The 20614-nt window shown below is 45.4% G+C and overlaps 1 protein-coding gene across 5 annotated transcripts in view; it reads left to right on the top strand.

Annotated features, from left to right (window-relative positions):
• Positions 1-20614, top strand: part of Frmd4b (FERM domain containing 4B) — a 326883-nt gene that overhangs the window by 202200 nt on the left and 104069 nt on the right. For all 5 annotated transcript variants that reach the window (XM_087656095.1, NM_001427301.2, XM_087656094.1 and 2 more), the window contains 1 exon segment: positions 5913-6005. In XM_087656095.1, coding sequence (XP_087512221.1) covers positions 5913-6005 — 93 coding nt within the window.

The raw sequence follows: 20614 nt of genomic DNA, 5'->3' as shown, positions 1-20614 counted from the left end.
GCCTTGCTACATCCCCTTCTTGCTTTTAAATATCTACTAAGGATTCTTACTCCACTTCAGATCATTTAGTTCCCAAATTAAAATCACAGAGACCGTTAGATTTATAAGCTTTAGAGCAGTAGAGCTGGGCAGATATTAACCCTTTATGCTATCTTGTCTGTTTCCCTGTCAATAACCCGGAGATGCCACTTGCCACGTTTCGTTTGGGCCACTCCTGCTCCATCAGGCCAGCCCTTGTGGGCATGAGCTCATGATCCATGCTACCCCATGGCAACCTCTTCCTTCTTCTCCTCACTCTCCTGGTCTTGGTCCCTCCTGAGACTCCAAGCCTGGGAACCTCACCACCCCGCTCTTTTCTGCACAGCCCAGGCTGTAGGCATTCTATTAGCCAATCAGGGATAACTTGGGGCAGGGGGCAAGGTTTATGTAGCATCCTTCTGTGTGCATGAGGATCCTCAGTGAGGGAAACAGATCTTGGGGGCCACTATTTAGCGTTTGAATTCATAGCAGCCACAGAGCAGCCTCCTACAGAAGGCCCATAATCCAGTGTTGTATTCTGTCCTCCAGGCACATTAAGTAAGAATGCAGAATCCAGAGCACAGGCACGCAGGTAAGAGAGGCTTTGCACAGCACTGGAGTGGTCTCACAGAATTATCTCTAGGACCTGGCAAGGCACACAGCGTCCACAGAGAGGACAGAAGGTGACAGTCTAGGCAAGCATCACTTGAAACTAATACACACTGTGCCCTTGCTAAGTGGGAACACACTAGCCTGAGAATGATTAAGAGCTGAGCAGAGGACAAGATCACAGGTGAACCCCTCAAGGCACGGAGATGGCAATGCACCTTCAGCCACTGAAGGGAGGACAGACCATGGAGGAGGAACAGGATTTAGAACTAAAGTGGCAGCGCTTGAAAGAAGGGGTCAAACCACGTGAAAGGCAGAAGCCATAAGCACAGCACCTCGTCCAGACATTCGAACTTCCTTCACAAAGGAAAGGAAAAGAAATGGGGATGACGCTGCCTGCCTGTAATCCTAGCACTGGGAAGACAAGAGTACCGAAAGCTCTAGGCCAGCCTCACCAACATATGAAACTCTATCGAGGAAAAGGGGTTCACAGGGTAAGAGAGCTTGCTTCACAGAGATCTCATCCAGCCTGGCCACCCTCTAACCCTAGCAGTGCATAAGAGGAAAGGGGATTGCTGGGACCTGCTGATTGACAGCCTAACTCCAGATTCAATAACAAACCCTGCCACAAGGGAGTAAGACCGAGAGTTATAAATAAAGCAAGATGCCCACTGCTCTCTGCTGGTCTCTGCATACATGTGTGTGGATACACCACAAACACATACATCACACACATACACTCACACACACACATACTCACAGACACACACATCACACACACACACAGACACACAGACACACACACACACACACACACACACACACACACACACCAAAAAGAGAGGTGGCACAAGATGAATGGCTTCCTTTGAGGACTTGGGCCACCACCTTCCTTGTCTACCCTGGGATCTGTGGACTCCTTTCTAATATACTCTTCTTGGTCCACAGAAGTCAAACCTTAACAGTTTTCCTAACAGTGTGCCCCGGGCTCCCCTACAGGTAACAGGCAACGCCTAATGTCAGAGTTATAACCAGCTGGGGAAGGTGTTACCTGTGTTTATTTTCAGAAGTGCAAGTTGGTCTTTTCTTCGAGACAGAAGTTCTCGGCCTTTCCGGGAACAGGCCTAGAAATGTATTTATGTCTAAGGGTGTCTCCTCAGAAAGTCTTGGTCACAAACCTAGTTCTTTGTCTGGTGAATATTTTTGGAAGGTTTTTCCCGCCAGCACTCCCTTTCTGTCCACCCCCATGAAGCCAACAAGTCGGACCCCTCCCTTTCAGGGCCCTCACTGACTGAGTTGCATTTTCCATCCCTAGTGCCACATCAGCCCTGAGACTGTGGTAAACTGAACAGAGGAAGGCAGAGCTGCAGGGACAGTGTCAATGACTGTCTTTACCCCAGCTCAGGGAGCCAGAAGAGAAACAGGGAGGTAGACCACAGTTATATAAGGAAGGCTGCAAAGCCGACCAAGTAAGGCAGGACCCTGACACAGAGGGGTGCAATTCCTAAGGCTGCCCTTGCCTAGGCTTCCCAGTTCGGTGTGCAGGGCAGTCTTCCACCTCTAGAGGGCAGCCTCAGCCCTCCTTCTCCACAAGGGACCCTTTCTGTCACCTCCCTTCATCCATTTTGGAAAAACTTTACTGAATGGCTTTTGTTGCTGAAGAAATAACACATAAGCTTTGCAGACGCTTCATACTTATTGACAAAAACACTTAAAAACAGCAAAATAAACACATTAAATGAATCTTATCACACCTCTGCACTTAGGCATAGGTAATCTTCTTTTTATTCCTCGGGGTTTTCATTCAGTTGGAGGGACTGTAAAATGGCTTTTAAAAACGAAATTTTGAAAATATAATACATGTATTAGTGGTACATGGCTATGATCTCAGTCCTTCGGAAATGGAGGCAGGGGGATCATGGGATTGAGGCTGACCTGACCTGCATGTAGAATCCAAGGCCAGAGTCTTCCTAACAGAGGGAGGCCAGTCTCGATTACCAACAGCAGAATGTGGGCTCCAGGCCCGTGACAGCTCACGTGATCTCTTGCCTACGTACCCAGAGATTCAACTCCCAGCAGAAGGAGAAAATTTGATCTCTAATATGTACTTTTATGCTTTAAATGTCTATTTCTGTTACATACACACGAGTATCTCCTTGGAGTATTTATCGAGGTTAAGGACAGCCGCTTTTGTTGTGTCCCCACTCTGACTATACTTTCGTCCAAAGAGGTAACAGGTACCCGCACCTCGTTCTATCTCTGTCCAGAATTCTGTATTAAACTTCTCCTCCATGTTTAATTACAGTTTGCCCCTGATCCTGTGTCCAACCCAGTTGCTGCCTGTGTGCCGTGCACTTGCCTTGTTCATTCTTACACAGGGTTCTGTGTGGCTTCATAGAAAACTTGGAACGTCTGAAATCATGCCACATCTCTGTAGGGAAAGAATAAGGGACACGCCCACCCATGGCGACCTGTCACGCCCCCTCGAGGATGAGGCAGGAGGATTGATGTGCAAGGCCATCCTGACTGCACAGTGAGCTCCTCTTTCAGATCTCTCCCAAAGAAAAGAATGAGGAAGGGGAGAGGAAAGGGGGAGGAAGAGGGAAGGGAGGAGGAAGAATTCAAAATTAGTCTGATCTGCCATGTGAAAACTTGACGTAAAACTGATGTGCCGTGTATTTAAACACTTACTTTTAACTGCTTTGAAGCTGAAGTGCCCTTAATTATCACATTAAACATGACAAAGTATAATGCAAGAATCTTTAACTTCTGACTTGTGTTTTTGATTTTGTTTTGTTTCGTTCGTTTTTCTTACACACAATACCACTGATTCTAAGAAACTTTCCCAAAGTTCCACCAAGAAAATCTTGGGACAGTTCCCAGCAGCCATATCTTGTAACTATAGAAACAAATACATAGAAACTAAGCCCAGTGTTTTACATATATATATATATATATATATATATATATATATATATATATATATATATATATGGAAATCCTTTACCCCATATTGTTATCATTTACCCCATATTGAGAGCTCTGGGTTCAAATTCCGGGCCTGACATTTTTCTTGCATATTTACTCTAAAAGATAACATGAATAAGTAAAGACTTCCAACGTGATCGATAAGGTAAAGAAACCACTGCAATGGTGCCTCCATGGTATGGTTAGGAGGTTTTACTGTGACTAAGACAGAGGAAATATCCAGAGATATCAGAAGTCCAGAGCAGAGAGAAACAGAAGTAGACTGGACATGTCTATGAGATACGTCTGGACAGGGTTGTCTCTCAGAGAAGCTCATGAGTGGCAGAGATGAGGGGTAGCAGAAAATCATGTGGGCCATGAAGACAAGCAACTGTGAGGACGGAAGGGCCAGGAGGCTAGCTTGAACCTTTAAATGTACAATAGGGACTTGTGAGTGGGGACTGACGGACTTGGGGGCCAGCCTGGGCTTTGATGTGCAACTAAGGGTAAATCAATGGAGAGCCACAACCTTTCTGCCAGAAGCCAGGGAAATGACTTCTTTGTGGGGGCAGGGGAGGGCTTGTTTTACAAATGTCCTAGTGGCTTTTATCTGACCTGACCACCAGAAGAAATCCTTTCATAATCCAACCTGAGCTCATAGGATCCCATTACAGATGGTTGTGAGCCACCATGTGGTTGCTGGGAATTGAACTCAGGATCTCTGGAAGAGCAGTCAGTGCTCTTAACCGCTGAGCCATCTCTCCAGCCCTAAGTGTTACCATTTATATGGTTACTATTTGGGTCCACCTTTCCTACCTGCTTTGTTCCTGATTTTTTAAAACTATTGTGTGTAAACCTATTTGTCTGCATGTATGTATGTGTACCATGTGTGTGGAGTGCCCACAGAAAACAGAAAGCACTGGAGCCCCCAGATGATTGATTGTAAACCGCAGTGTATGAGCTAAGAACCGAACAAGAGCAGTCAGTGTTTGTTTCTGCTGAGCCATCTCTCCAGCCCCCTTTTCTATCTACTTACGATGAATGACAGCTTCGAATCTCCTGAGTCTGCCTTTTAATTATTTATCCAAGGACCAAAATAGGCTGGAACATGTTTTCTAGCTTACAACAGATTTTGCTGGAATTTGACATCCCCTTCCCACCAGCAGAAGTGTATTCTGAAACTGGATTTAGCGTAAGCACATTCAAACAGGCCCTAAGACGGTTAGGCCAGCTGAACAAGCCTTTGAAATCGTGGAAAGAATCCATGGAGCGTCGAGCCGTAAAGGTCAAGGTCTTGAGAGAACTGTTTATGCCTGTGAACTGATGAGGCTTGAGAGTAAATAGATATTTAAACATCTGTAAGTCGTGTGTCCACAGAAACAGTTCCAGGAGAGCGCCAGCCTGTGTGTACATGGAAAACTACTGCTGTATTTGAGTCCCCTTCACTGTACTAAACTGGAGTCCTCCTCCTTCCTGACTAAACTATGTCACATTTAACCTTTTGTATGTGTATAAAGATTAATTTAGTGTTGTTCAATGTCTTAACCTCCCAAAGCATTATCTGTTTCTTATTTACTCACAGCTTTTATAAATATGTGCACGTAATATGTATGGATTTCCGTTAGTTAAAAAATGGGCAGGCAGGGCACAGTAGAGCAAACCTGGACTAATGCAAGACTTTGCTTCCATAAACAAAAGGCAGTATTGGTAATATATTATACTCACTGTTATGCTTTTTATTAGAATTTTAAGTGTTTGTTCATGTATTTTATTTGAGAGGAGGTCTCACTGAGTAGCACTAGCTGGCCCAGACTTATATAGATCATGATAACCTCAAACTCACAGAGATCCACTGGCTTCTGCCCCCCACTCACTTGTAGCATTAAAGGCATGCATCACCAGGCCCAGAGAACCTTGCTTTTTAAATTTATATCCAGATTTGAATCCAGAAAATTGTTCCAAGCAACTTTGCAAGCTTGTTTTATGACTGCATTGCCTTTCTCTATATAGATTTAGATAATTATCTTAACAATACCCTGAAAGTATTTGAATTATTTCCAGACTTTTGGCTATCAAAGATTTTTAGATGTGGGTCATCTGTTTAATGTGCAACTTCCTCTTGACAAGCTTCTCCAGTTGGAAATGGTGGCTCACAAGGAGACGGGTTCAATAGGTGTGACAGAAATCGCGGAAGCGGCCTCATGGCCTGTTGTACTCTCTGCCTAGTGTGAGGGCGTGAGTGTTTGCAGGCAGCTGGGCCAGCACCATGTGTTGCTGAGCTTTCTGTGTCATGCTCTGCCTTTGCTCTGTTCTCACAGGGGTCAAGAGAACTGGCTGCAGCTAGACCACAGAGTTCTGGAGCATGATCTGCCGAAGAAGCCAGGCCCAGCCGTCCTGCACTTTGCCGTCAGGTACGTGTGGGTGCATCCAGCATTCTCCTTCTTTTTTTTTTTTTGTTTATTTTTATTTTTCATGATTTCTAGAAGTCAGAGATAGTGAATAAAAAGGGAAGAGAACCTATGAGAGCATTACCATGAGAGAGTTTGCCTGCTGTCTTGGTCTAGGTTACCATAGAGACTATGTGGGGTTGTGTTCTTTGAAGATAAAGGAGAGAAGTGTCTTGCTTTATTCCTCAAAGACTCAGGGTAAACATGAGGCTGAGGAACCTGAGAGATGTATTTTAATGTTAAGCCTGAGGTCTTTTTTTTTTAAAATCAATAAGCTATTGAGATTCTTCAAATCTGAAATCTGGCAAACATTTACTATTGTACTTTATGCTGGGAATAATGTGGGCTAGAGAGATTGAGACAACTAAGTTTTATACAATTCCGTGTCTTCATCGAAATCGAAGATGCAGAGCAAAGCAACTGCACGGAGAAAGCATTGCGCCAACAGCTCACAGATCTGAGTCAGTTCACGCAGAAATGGACAAGGAGAATTCTCATGACCCTCACCATGTTCTATGAACTCTGTTTGGGAATAACAAAGGCCTGAGACCCATGGGTTTAACTAAATCAGGGATTTTCTCAGAGCTGGCCCACCAGGAATGTATTTTAGCATTAATTATTACCAACCTAAGAGAAGTGGGATGTTTAAAGACTAACCAACCCTCTTGCCCTCTCCATAGCTTAAGATACGAAACATTGCCAATGGAGCCCACAGTTCCTTGTGTCATAGACCTGCCCCCACTTTAAACCTGAGTAAAGCTTTACAGCAACTCTGTATTGCTGGTAGATTGTTCATAAACCAAATTTATTTTTGTAAAGTTGATTCAGATGCCTCTACTGGGAAAGGCACTCACTACCAAGCCTGACTGCCTGAATTTGATCCCTGGCTCACTGGTAATCCCAGACCCACTGAAGTCAAAACAGGTGGATCCATGAGGGCAACCAGCACACTGCTTAGTGAGAGACTCTGGGTGCAGGGTCTGTCTCTCTCTCTCTCTCTCTCTCTCTCTCTCTCTCTCTCTCTCTCTCTCTCACACACACACACACACACACACACACACACACACACACAGTGAACAGTGGCGAAGGAAGAAAATGAACTCCAACAGTTGTCCTTTCTCCTCCACAGGCTTGCACCCATACATGTAAACGTGTGCACCCAGAATAAATAAGTGTGAAGTCATTTTAAACTAATTCAACATGAGGAATAGTCTAAGATCATGTGGAACTTTAATGAAGATACATCTCATTTTATACTGTGATGATGGAGACCCCACCCCTCCTCCACCCCTTGCCTTCGCCTCCTCTTTTCCCTCTTCCTTCTTTTCCTCTGACTCCTCCTCCTCCTGCCCCTTCCCCTTCCCCTCCTCCTTTCTATAATGTTCAGGCAAAGTCAGTCATGGTGAAATTTTACAAATTTCACTGTTTTCATTTTTATTAACACCCAACAGGGAGGGCACAGGGAGTGACTTGTCTAAATCATAGCAGGAGAGGTGTCCCAGGATCCTAAGGAACAGCTGGAGTTTACTGAAAGGGTCTGATGTAAGGTGTATGTGCCCAGAAGCAAGCGGAAGGAGGTCCCACCAGAAGCAAGGAGAACGCTGCCCATTAGTCAGAAAGTGAAGGGAAACTTGTTGTGAGTGAGGTACCTGTAAGGAGTGAAGTTATCCTTGTGAACATTTCAAACTCTGAAAATACAGACTTAGACGTTCCCTTCCACCAGAAGTTCCTCTCCACAGGAACTTCCTCCACCTCTCCCTTCCCACCTGGAAGGAAAACCGGGTGGGTTGTTTAGTGGCTTACTGTTTGTATCTTACTAAGGTTGGGGAAAATATGTCTCTTTGCTCCTTCCACATTAATCTTTGTGGGCACGTGCCATGTTTTTGCTGTGTGTCAGCCCAGCCAGAGCAATGCGTCTTTGGAGCATCTTGACAAATGTTATTTATTTAGTGACAACATTTGTGTGCCTGTTCTGCGACAGCTGCCTAGGTCTGGCGTGTGTCTGAAAATTCCAGAGAGCAAACCCTGCCTTCCCTTCCTGACAGTCCTTCACAAGGCCATGTTATCTTTTGCAGCAGGTTTCTGGGATTCCACAGCAGTTGGTGGTGGCTTGTTCCTGGGGCTTTAGCCCCTACTTAGCACGTTATCTCAAATGTCCTGTAACAGCTTGGTGTTAACTTTCTCTTCTCTGCTAGCATAATTGAAACCCTTATCAAGGCTTTAATGATTCACTTAACTCAAGACAGTGACATCATCATAGCCTTTACTCTTCAAAGTAAGCAGTTGTTAAGGAAATGATCACGTAGAAAGAAGCACACAGGGTAGAACTCTCTGAATCCTGAATGAATTTCACAGAGATCACAGAATGGAGGCTCACAGTTCAGGGACAGCTAGTGAATGGCTTTTGTCACATTTGTTTGTCTGAGGTTCTTACACCACCAATTAGAGAACACAGAATTGTTAATGACATCTCCATTTGAGGAAAGAACCTGTCAGGTTGCTTGTATTAACTAGAAAATGTGAACAGGGAACTCAAACTAGAGTTTTTTTTTTTTAATTTTAACTAGAAAAATTTAGATATTATTAGGCTCACTTGCAAAACAGGTGGATCCCTGAGGCTTGCTGGTCAGCCAGCACACTGCTTAGTGAGAGCCTTTAATAGTGATGGACTCTGGGTGCAGGAGTCAGGGATATCTCACACACACACACACACACACACACACACACACACACACACACACACACACGAAACCAAAGATATCATTTGGTGTTTTTTTTTAAAGATTTATTTATTTATTATATATAAGTACACTGTAGCTGTCTTCAGACACACCAGAAGAGGGCATCGGATCTCTGTACAGATGGTTGTGAGCCACCATGTGGTTGCTGGGAATTGAACTCAGGACCTCTGGAAGAGCAGTCGGTGCTCTTAACCGCTGAGCCATCTCTCCAGCCCCATTTGGTTTTTTTTTTTTTTTTTTTTGATCTTTGAATACTATAAAGGCATCTAAATTGTCAGGAGTCCCTCATGTGTGGACACCAGGTGATATGCTGGGAGAACACTGAGGCTCCTAATGCATGGACACCTAGTAATGTGCTCGAATACAGAGCACAGAGATCCGTCATACATAGACATCCGTGTAATGTGCTAGGGCATATTAGAGCATAGAGGCCCTTTATACATGGCTGTGGTGATTTGAATATGTTTGGCCCAGGGAGTGGCACTATTAGGAGGTAGAGCCTTGTTGGAGTGGGTGTGTCACTATGGGCAAGGGCTTTGAGACCCTCCTCCTAGCTGCCTGGGAGACAGTCTGCTCCTGGCTTCCTTTCAGTGAAGATGTAGAACTCTAGGCCCCTCCAGCACCATGTCTGCCTAGATTCAGCCATCCCTCCTGCCATGATGATAACGCACTGAATCTCTGAAAGTGTAAGCCAGCCCCAATTAAACGTTGTCCTTTATAAGAACTGCCGTGGTTATGGTGTCTCTTCACAGCAATGAAACCCTAACTAAGACAGAAGTTGATGCCAGGGACTGGTGTGATAGGCCTGACCATACTTTTGTCTGGAATATGTGGATTTTAGGACTTCGGATTTGGAAAGCACTGGAATGCTTTAAGTGGGCTTAATAGGCTATCCCAGTAGGACTATGAAAGACATTGGTGCTGAAGGTGATTTGAACTGTGGGGGCCTGGCTCGAGGTTTTAGAGGAGAAGAATGTTAGCAGGTAGCCTAGAGACTGTTTTGTGGTATTTTGGTGAAGAATGTGACTGCCTTTTGCCCTTGTCTGAAGAGTCTGCTTGAGGCTAAGTCTAAGGTGAAGAGAATCAGATTCATTGCATTAACAAAAGAAGTTTCAGAAAAACCCAGCATAGACTTTGCCTTCTGGTTTACCCTCTTGAAGAGCATTTTGATCAGGTGTAGCAAGCTTAAAAAGGAAAATTACAAAATGTTTGGTTCAAGTAATAGAGGGGCACCAGAAAGTGAAATGGAACTGCATCCTATGTCCAAAGAGAGCAACACCAGTGATCTCAGAACAAGATTCCACCCAGTTAAGTTTATTGTTTGTGTTTGCAGTTGAACAAGGTATAGTTATGTCATGTTAGGTGTTATTAGCTGTTTATTGTCTTCATTTGGACTCTTAATCTGGAACTAACAACTATCCAGAAATGTTAGTCACACTTTTGACCCAGATCTTGAGGTATAGTGGCCAGGAAAAGCTTTGGATCAGGCACAGTGGTGCACAGCTTTCCAGGAGACAAAGGCCAGCAGATCTCTGAGTTCAAGGACAGCCTGGGACAGAGTAAGTTCTATGTAAAAAAAAGCTTAAGTCCAGGCGTGGCAGTATACACCCAGCATTCAGGAGACACAGCTGAGCATATTCAAACTACTGCAGTGGCCATCAAGGTGGTGAGCTGTCACACAGTGAGAAATGATCCCCTCCAGTGGCCACACATTGCCAGGATGGGTATCACTGTTATTCTTAAGGCCATATTTGGGCATACCCTAATGCTAACACCAGAGATAGGGTAAGCAAGCTGTAAGGAGGAGGTGAGGGCATATGCTGTCTTTCATTTCCTCCAGAGGGAGAAGAGGAGCCCAGTGTAATCATATTAGAAAAAATTTCAAACTATGCACTACCTCTCCCCTTTAGGACCAAAGTCCACCTCGTCCTCGGCCCTGGCCTAGGTTCTACTAATATACCGTGGGAGAGAGCTCTGCTGTGGAGCCCCTCTCTCAATCCTCCCCCTGTGAATCATAACTCCGTTAAGTCACTCGGAGATGTCCTTGTGTGTCTTGTCTCCTGGGTTCCTGTGCCATAAGGCAGGTTGCATCTGAACAAACACGAGAATCAGCACGTATGATGGATGATAATGGACCCTTGAGAGAGGCTCAAAGCTTCTTCAAAGTCAAAACTTGAACTTCTTTCAGTCAAACTGTGAATGTGTCGGGGTGTCTTAGGTAAGATATTCTGGGAAAAGAAAATGCTCTTGGGGTGAAAACCAGGATGTGTTGGTGAAGCCAGGGCTGCTGTGTTAATCAGAATAGTCCACGATATCTTATCACAGAAGTTGTTATCGGCAGAGACGAGGCAAGGAGGTATCGGATCTCTGGGGAAGTTCATCCAAGGCCAGGAGACCAGTTAGGAAGCAGACTGGGCAGTGGAAGCATGGCTGGCAGAGAGCTGTATTTCTGGAGAGAACCCAAAGGAGGGAGAGAGAGAGGGAGGGATGGAGGGAGGGAGCAAGGGAGGGGAGAGGAGAGAGAGAGAGAGAGAGGGAGGGAGAGGGAGGGAGGGAGAGAGAGAGAGAGAGAGAGAGAGAGAGAGAGAGAGCGCTCTTGGAGTTCAGGGGCAAAGCACCGAAGTTTGTGGGGTTTAAGAGAGTAACTGGGGGGGCTGGAGAGATGGCTCAGTGGTTAAGGGCACCGACTGCTCTTCCCGAGGTCCCATGGTGGCTCACAACCATCTGTAATGAGATCTGATGCCCTCTTCTGGTGTGTCTGAAGACAGCTACAGTGTACTCATATATATAATAAATAAATAAAATATATAAAAAAAGAGAGTAACTGGACAGTTTCTATACCAGACTCACAGGGGCTGTGGTGCTGAGTGGAATGGTGTAGGTGTGGAGGGGACACTGGAAGGAACAGAGGTAGGAAGTCATTGCAGGAGTGCAGGAAAGAATGAGAGAGGGGAGGGAACTATACTGCATCTCCCACACTCCAGTCACTTAGAGATGATGAGAGAGAGGTCTTGTGAGGATACAAGAGGAAACAGAGAGTATGAAATGACTTCACAAAACGTTATCCAATGAAGAAAGTGACGTGTGCTTTTTCCTGTGGAGAAGTTTCCTCTTTCCCGTAATATAACAAGCCCTGGAGTGGGCAATGGGCTAAACGTTTGATATGTGTCATCTTTACTCCTGGGCTGGGCATGGCAGTCCCACCAGTGAGAAAGAAAATTAATCTATGCTTGATAACCTGGCACAAGTGACAGATATCTCTGACACAGGATAGTTCCTCATACAGGAGGCATGAAAAGAATCAAAGAAAAAGCACAGTGTTTTCTCTATGATATCAGTATTATACACACACACACACACACACACACACACACACACACACACTAAATAAATCTTTGAAATTTTCATACAAAATTTGAACCAATGCACACATGACCCTTTTGTGAATGGGCATACTATTATTTATGAATGTGAACCATCTCCATGTGAGCGTGAGCCTCCCTCAGGTTTCTGGGGACTTCTCCTCCCTGACTGGGGTCGTTATCTTACAGCTGTAAGTTATCCTTGGCAAACATATGCCTCTTTGGTAATGGAACCCAGATGTGAGCATCTGAAATGCTGATACTAAGTGAGCTATTACAAGCCTGCCTACATCAGGAGTGCAGAGGCTTGCCTGACCTCACTGGGAAGGTTCCCAATTCCTCAGGGGAGGGCAGCGGGGGGGGGGGGGGGGATGGTGCAGGCTGGTACCACCCTGATCCACCCACTGGGACCTCAGGACCTTTCACCAGCCTTATCCCCTTGAATAGCTCTTAGGCTCACCATTCCTTTCCTGTGGGTCTTTTTCTTTTCCTTTCCTTCCTTCGTATTTGCTCTGTCCCAGACTGTACGTGTCCTTTCTGTGGCACCCCAAACATTCCTGGAGACACTCAGGACTGAGTAGTCCTCAGCTTGGAAGAGAATTCTGTTAGGCAATATGAGGGGAAACTGCCACCATTTTGTTTGATTATTGGAACAAGGAGCTTTTGAAAGCCTGCTGCATGGTGCATACTTTGCCATCAAATTCAGGCCTGCCATGGGCAGGTTAGGCCTCTGGAATAAGATGAGCAAGGACCAGCAATGGTAGTACACACAATCTCTAATTCCAGCACTCAAGAGGTCAAAGAAAGAGGATCTTGAGTTCAAGGCCAGCCTAGGCTTCATAGCGTGACCTTGTCACAAAAATAAAAGGTATAAGGAATTAATTCTACTCTAGGGAACATCATAACCACAACACTGGGCTTCATTACTCTGCTAGATTTTTAAAAATACTTTATTTCTATCTATCTGTCTGTCTGTCTGTCTGTCTATCTGTAGACTGCAATGAGGAGAGATTTATTGTCATAGAAAGATACTTCAAGCAAATTCTAGGTGAAAAATATCACAAAATAGAGTATTTAACATGAAAAAAATTTGGTGAAGTATTTGAACACAGTGGAAAAGAGTTCCAGGGGTCAGAGAGATAGCTCAGCAGTTGAGAACACTGGATGATCTTCCAGAGGACTCAGGTTTGCTCAGTTCACAACTGCCCGCAACTCCAGTTCCAGAGAATCCAACACCCGCACACAACTCACATGCAGGCAAAATACCAATGCACATTTTAAAAAAACACCAATAGACTGTTTGAAAAGAAAAAGGTTGAGTTCAGATGTTGGTGGGTTAAGCCCCTGAGTAGAATGCCTTTAGTGAGGAATTACTGACCCCTGCTTTATGTTTTTCCTAAATCTGGTTTTGTTTTTGTTTTGCTTTGTTTTTTAATTCAAGTGCGAAGAGTAATAAAAAGAAGCTCTCCCATGGCTGTGATGGCTGCGCATGCACTGCCTCAGGCATTGAGGAGAAGGAGTGGTAGTCACAGGGTATGGGGAGACCATCCTTTTAAAGAGGAGTGTGATTAGTCAGAGCAGGAATAGACTCCTCCCGGGCTCAGCAGAGGGTGGCCAGGGGGTGAGTCTTCAAAGCCCTCCACCCCCATCTCAATCCCTTCTGGATGCAGAGCGTCCCAGAACCCTGGAGTAGCTGTGAATTGCTTTAGTATCACTTTTGACCCTGCCACTGGCCAGACCATTTCTGAACTTCCTGAAGTGTGTCTCGGTTTCCACTCATGAAGTTCCACCATTCTAACTCAAGTTCATGAAAGACACAAAACTCATTTCCAGACCAGATTCAAGTTTTGTACAGATTTACATTTCTGCTCCTTGATCACATAGCAGGCTGTTTCTGCCTCCTGTATCTGGCTTTTAAAAAACAAGGCCATGAATAATGAATACCTGTTTGTCTGTGTGTGTGTGTGTGTGTGTGTGTGTGTGTGTGTGTGTGTGTGTGTGTACGCGCGCGCGCACACACGCCCATGTGTATCTCAAGCCAATGAAAGAAGCCTTAGGGTGCAGTAAAGATGAGAAGTTAGGAGTAGTGACATGGCTGAGGGAGCAAAGGCACTTACCCTTAACTCCTGGTGACCTGAGTTTAACCCCCAGAACCCATGTGAAAGGGAGGGAGAGAACCAAGTTCACAAAATTGTCCTCTGACCACCACACACATGTTGTGGTAGCCTGAGCACTCCACCCCTCCCCAAACCCTACCCCCAGGAATAACAAAGATAATAAATTTTTTAAGTTAAATGTGTTGTATGCTCTTTCACACAGGGTTCTCAAAGAGCTAATATTGGGGCCAGCTTGTCTATGGGCTATAAAACACTGAGAGGCATGCCTGGCCTCGTTCACCCTCTACCAACACCCCAGCCCAAGCCCTTGATCATCAAAACCTCGACATCCACATCCTTCAGTCCCCCCACCATGGACAGCCGCCTTTCCCCACCATTCTTGTTTCCATCTCAACCTTTTCACTTCTCTGCTGTGAAAGTTTTGGTGCAGAACAAGTACTGCTAATCTAGTGTGTGAGGGTCCGTTGGATGGGAAGTTTCCGATGCATTATAAGTATCTTTAAACCACAGAGTCTGTCTCCATGTGCTGAGTGGATAAAACAGCCCATTAGGTGATATACGACCTTTCACTGTGGAAGATTTGAGACTGTCTGGCTTGGGTCTGACTTAGTCCCCTCTGCTCAGGGTGGAAGGCCTTCACATTTGTCACCCAGCTGTCCTCTCCCCACCAGACATCCCTCCCCTGCTTCTTTTCCCAGCTCCTTGCAAAGCCTTCGCCTCTGTTTGCCCCCCAGGAGGTCAACAGGACTCTGCTTTGAAGAGACAAGCACTTAATAAACAATCCTTTAGGATGCTGGCTCCTGTCCTTAGCAGGTCAAAGCAAGGTCCTCACACTCCTCACACAAGGTCACCAGCCCTCCTAGAGAGCTTGGAAAAGTCAGTCTCCTTTGAGGGAAAGAGCAAAAGGACAGGCCCCTACAGGCTCAGCTGGGTGTCCTGGCTGGCTCTGCTAGCCAGTCTGGAAATGCAGGAAGGAGGAAGTGCAGTTCTGGCCCTGAGTGCACAGGAGAAGCAAAGAATGCTTCTCTTGGGAGTTCTCCGAGACTGCTCCCTTCACAGAGGTGAAAGAGTGCAGTGGACCTCCTTCCATACAACCACTGCGTGACAGCTGGGAGAAAGAGATTTGCTTGAAGACAGAGATGCATTTAAACTAAATTACAATTCGGCCTTGAGGGTGCATGTAGGGTCATTACAAGCCATAAATAGGAATTGATCACCCTGTACATAATGTAGATTAAAATCTGATGAGACTCTTCTGAGGCATATGGTTACAATGAGTTATCTATCTATCTCTACCTACCTATGTCTCTCTCTCTCTTTCTCTCTCTCTCTCTCTCTCTCTCTCTCTCTCTCTCTCTCTCTCTCTCTCGTCTATATGTTCGCAGATGTAAGCACCTGTGGGCAGGTGGATTCATCTGTATGTGTGAGTTAATGGGGGCAAGAGGACAGGAAGCACTTGTGGATGAATGTGCTATCTCCCCAGCCAGAACTAAGTTCTTCAAACTACCCACCCCAGCCTAGAGAAACTACAGTGGGGTGTGTTGTTCCCGGCCCAACTCTTGCCAGGCCTCAGCTCAGTGTTGTTCTGACTACAAAATGATTGAGTGATTTTTGCCCATTTCACCTCTTGAGAAGGTTGTCACTAAAGCACAGCCAAGACCTTAGTAAAGAAAGAAAATGTGCTCACTTGAGGAGAATGTAAGTCACAACTGACCAAGCAACCATTTGTGTAGCCGTATTTTCCCGTTCTGTTTCACATGGAGGACCAGCATTAAGAGCCGAAGGTGGACGGTTATGTAAGCTACATAGTAAGTTCAGGAGCAGCCTGGGCTACAATAACAAATGTACTAATAACTACTACTGCCATGCATTGTATCCCATATAGTGTGTGCTTCCCACTATGTTTGTCCCAGGAAGAGAGACACACCGGGACCCCAGACCTGAAGTTGGGAGACAGATCTGTGTAGGCTTTGAAATACAGAACAGTATCACCCCACCCACAGCATTGTTTTGACCTCTGTGAATAAATACCATGACATACACATGTTGGCTGCCCAAACGTCAGTAACCGTTCAAAGGAGAGCCACCCATGGAACTCCAGTAATGTCTGTGTGTGTGTGTGTGTGTGTGTGTGTGTGTGTGTGTGTGTACATGTATATACATACATATGTGCATATGGAGGTCAAAAGGCAACCTCAGATGATGTTCCTCGGGTGATGTCCATCTGGGTTTTTAAGACAGGGTATCAATGGCCTGGAGCTCGCTGAGTAGACTAGGCTGTCTGGCCAGCAAGCCCCAGGGATTCGCCTGTGTGAAGCGAGTGCCACCATACCCAACGTTTTATGTTGGTCCCATGGCTTGAACTAAGAGGGCAAGTTCTTTACCAGCTGAGCCACTCTTTCCACACCCTGTTCTTTCCCATACACCATCTTGCTAGCTGACCAGCAGTCCATCTTCCTCCAACTGCAGCCTGTCTTTTTCATCATGGCACTGAAATGTCATGTTCTAGAATTCTAGAACCTAGCATACGAGCAAACCATGGAAGGTGAGAATGTGTTGGAAGGGCAGGAAAACTAAGGACAGGAGCTCCCCAAGCAATTCTTCTTCCCAAGAAATTATCCTTCATCGTGTTTGTGAGAGAGACATCTATTCAAAAAGCCAGGGTTGGTTCTGAAACTGAACATTTACCCCGGCCATCAGATTAAGAGACTCATGGTGAAATTCCTCAGAGTAAACCTACAGAGAATAAACACTACCTTTTTCTAAAAGAGCTGAAAGCAATAGGTGTTCATGAGTCTAGAAAGTCATCATCCCTGAAGACCGCCTGTGCTTTTCATTACACCCTCTGTACCTGAAGTCATCACAGAGATTACCTTGACGGGATGGTAGATTCAGAAAGCTGGTAATTGGATGCTCTGGCAGAAGCACAAACCAGGGAGGATTGGCAGAGGCTAGTGAGAAATAGGATAGGAACTTGTTTGCTGGAAGTAGGATACAGTCAGAGATGAGCCCGGTGTCTGTTATGGAGGGATCTAGTCACAACTGGAAGAGCTACAGATCGATTTGGTGCTAGGCCACCAGCAATGTGGGTCCTTCAGTCCTCAAAGCCTGGCAAGAGAACTGCTCAGACCGATATGCCCTCTGCCTGAAATGGCCTTCCTGCCCCCGTCACCTGCTGACCTCATACATTCTTTAAGACCCAGCTCAATTGTCCTCTCTCCTATGGCACTTAGCCGATGGATTTCATTTTGGCAGCATGCTCCCTTTTATTTATCAACTGAGTTAATTGCATCCCTCCTGTAGGCTCCCATGACACTGTGCTCACAGTGTGTTTCATTGAGATGGTTACTATAGGAAAGAATTGTATTTGCTTGGAACATACACTAGGAAGTCTACTCTGTGGACAAGAGAAGAGAGCATTGCATCTCTTTCTTCAGTCTTCTATGAAGGATAGAGCCAGAATTTGCTTCCTACTGTGTCTGGTTTTACCGATGAGCAGAGAGAGGCAGAGACAGAAAGATAAGGAGACAGACAGAGAGAGGGAGAGGGGGAGGGAGAGGGAGAGAGAGAGAGAGAGAAGAACTTAATCTGGTTCGTTGGTTGCCAGCAAACAGGTTGTAGCTAACATAGAAAGGAACATCATTTCAGGAAAATGAATCAAACAAAGCCTGGAAGGAGGCAGGGCTTCAGTGGGGATCTGGACAGGAGGACTAGAGGACAGAGCCGTGCATTAGAGTGGTGCTGGCAGACCAAGTAAGATCCCGACATCTTTGTCATTCTACCCGTGGTAAATTCCACAGTGAAAGAATTGGCCTGGTCAAGTCTCTGCCACATACCTACACATCACAGTAGGTCCTCCGAGGATAGTTCCCTGCTCCACCTCACCCATTCATAACCAGCCAGCCGCCTTCTGGCTTTGCACATGTGATTCTCTTTGCAAATCAATGCGGTGTTATTGATTCAGATACAGAGTAGAGAGAGAAAGTCTGAATGAGAATTGGATTTTAAATAGCGTGAAGGGATTATTATGAACTCGTCAATGTGAAAATCCATTGCGCTTATGGTTTTTGCACAGTTCTATTGTGTGAGAGGTGCTCACTGCAATAGTTCAGAGTACAGTATGCCTGAATGATAGGAATCCGAGTGGTGTGTTACGGCTGTGTATGTGCTTTTCCTTTATGACGTATGGTCTTTGAAGGAAAGCCTGTTCGTCTTCAGTGTCTTTGGGCGAGAACGGTGCGATAGAGTTGAGCCTTTTGAGCCAAGTTGTCACTCGGTAGCCCAATCTACAGATCTGAATGTTTCTGTCTGGCACCTACTTTCTCTAGTTCTCTTTGACCTAAACAGTGGAGATAGAAACAATATGGGGAATTCTAACCCAGTTGCCAGCTCCTAGAGGGCGATAAGTAATGGTTACTGTTGTCATTAACCATACTGTCATTAACCGTCCCTAACTTCCCCATCATCTTTCCCAACGTTTGGTGCCAATCGGGTATTCAGTGTTTGGTAAAGAAATAATTTCTAGTCATAAATAAGTTCATGTGAGCCTGTGATTAGTTTGGCTGGCCGATGGTGTGTTGACAACAATGACCCAAATTCATCACTGTGCTCTCAACAATGTAAAAATGAAAATTTGGACAGCAAATATTCTATTGAATACAGACTGTGGTTTTAAAAGGTAAAGGGGGGGAAAAAGGTAAAAGGGGAATAGAAATAAAGAATCTTGGGATGGAAAATAGGTTTGGGACTCTATTGGTATGATGGGGGATTCTGGGTTAGAGATCTCTACTCGGGGAGAGCGCCTCCCTTCAAGACAGCTCCAACTGTATACGTTAATTCAATGTCTATCACCTGCTAGCTGCTGCCCACAGGTGCTGGCTTTGCTGTTTTGAAGGCATAGAGAAAAACATATGTCCATACATGTTAGTACACTAATCTTGTTAGTACACAGGTCTTGTTTCTCAATGTGTTTATTAACATAAATGAGATAGCTGCCGTTCCTGAGGGCTTAGCATCCTGGACAATTGCTCACACAGCAGCACCTTGGAGAGGCAGCCAGAAAGAAGTTAACAGTATTCCCCACAGCGCCAAAGGAGGCCAAGTCAGATGTAGCCTGTTCTTCAAGCAGAGCTCTGACGCTCTGCGGCTAGATCTCTGAAAGGGGGATAATAAACCTGAGCCTGCGACTGTTAAATGGGAGAATACCTGAGATACTGAACACAGCCCAGCACACGGCAGGAGGCCAGTCCACAGGCCGGATCCTGATGCTGCCCTTTAGCCCCTTATTGGAAACCTCCTTAGGTTATCTTTATAGATAAGAGTCAAAGACTTTTTGAAAGAGAGAGACAGGGACAGTGACAGACAGTCAGAAACAGAAAGACACTAGGTGTGGTGGCACAAGCAAGCCTTTGTTCCCAGACTCCAGGGGCAAGGGCAGCCAGAGCTCTGTGAGCTCAAGGCCAGGCTGGTCTACACAGTAAGTTGCATGCCGTTGACAAAGATTTAAAAAGGAAATGATCACCACCACTGGCTGAATGAGATACAGGGAGACAGAACCATTAATCTTGGCCCCACAGCAGCAGCCAGCCTGGTCCTCTTCTCCTTGGTAGCCACTATCCATAATCACAATGGCTGAACCACTGTCACCTTCTTCACCTCCTGCTGTTTTCTCTTCCCTCAGGCTTCCTGCCTGTGGTTTCTCTTTACTGCCTCTCTTAGCCTCGTATGAGTCCTTATCCTGCTTCTCCCACTCTCCAAGAGGCCCCTTGTGATTAGTTTACCCATTTTTACCCAATAAAAAGCCTCTGTTGGGAGCACTATCTCCCTCCTAGGCCACTTCGGGAGCACTCTTTCTCTCTCAGGCTACTTCACCAGCTTGCTCCTCATAGCCGCGCTCAAGGTAAAACAAACTAAAACTATGAAAGAATCCCCAAGGTATCAACTGTAGTCTTGGTGAAGGGTAAATTCCAAAGACTGTTTATCACCCTGTCGGAAGAAGGCTCTGTTTAATTACAATGTTTGTCTCTTATGGATTTATTCTTTTGCTCGGCAGAAACTTGAGTCCTCTTGATCTTCAAATGCCATCTCACTCTTTAAGCTGATTAATAAAGTAAGGTTTCACAGAACCTCAGTGGTTAGAATTTACTGGATTCCTACCATACACAGGCATTGTACCGGCTACTCCATTTGTTGTGTAAAGCCTTAGGCTCACAGGAGAGCCCTCCTAGGAAAGTATCAGTAGGTCCCCCTTATACAAAAGGATCTAGATTAGAAAGCTCTCGTCACTTAATTCTTGTTGTACAGCAGCAGTTCTTAACCTGTGGGTTGCAACCCTTTGGGATCAAATGGCTCCT

Source organism: Rattus norvegicus, chromosome 4 (genome assembly GCF_021556685.1).
Source record: "Rattus norvegicus strain SHRSP/BbbUtx chromosome 4, alternate assembly SHRSP_T2T, whole genome shotgun sequence".
In the NCBI taxonomy this organism is placed as follows: Eukaryota; Metazoa; Chordata; class Mammalia; order Rodentia; family Muridae; genus Rattus; species Rattus norvegicus.
This window is presented reverse-complemented; position numbering and strand designations above follow the sequence as displayed.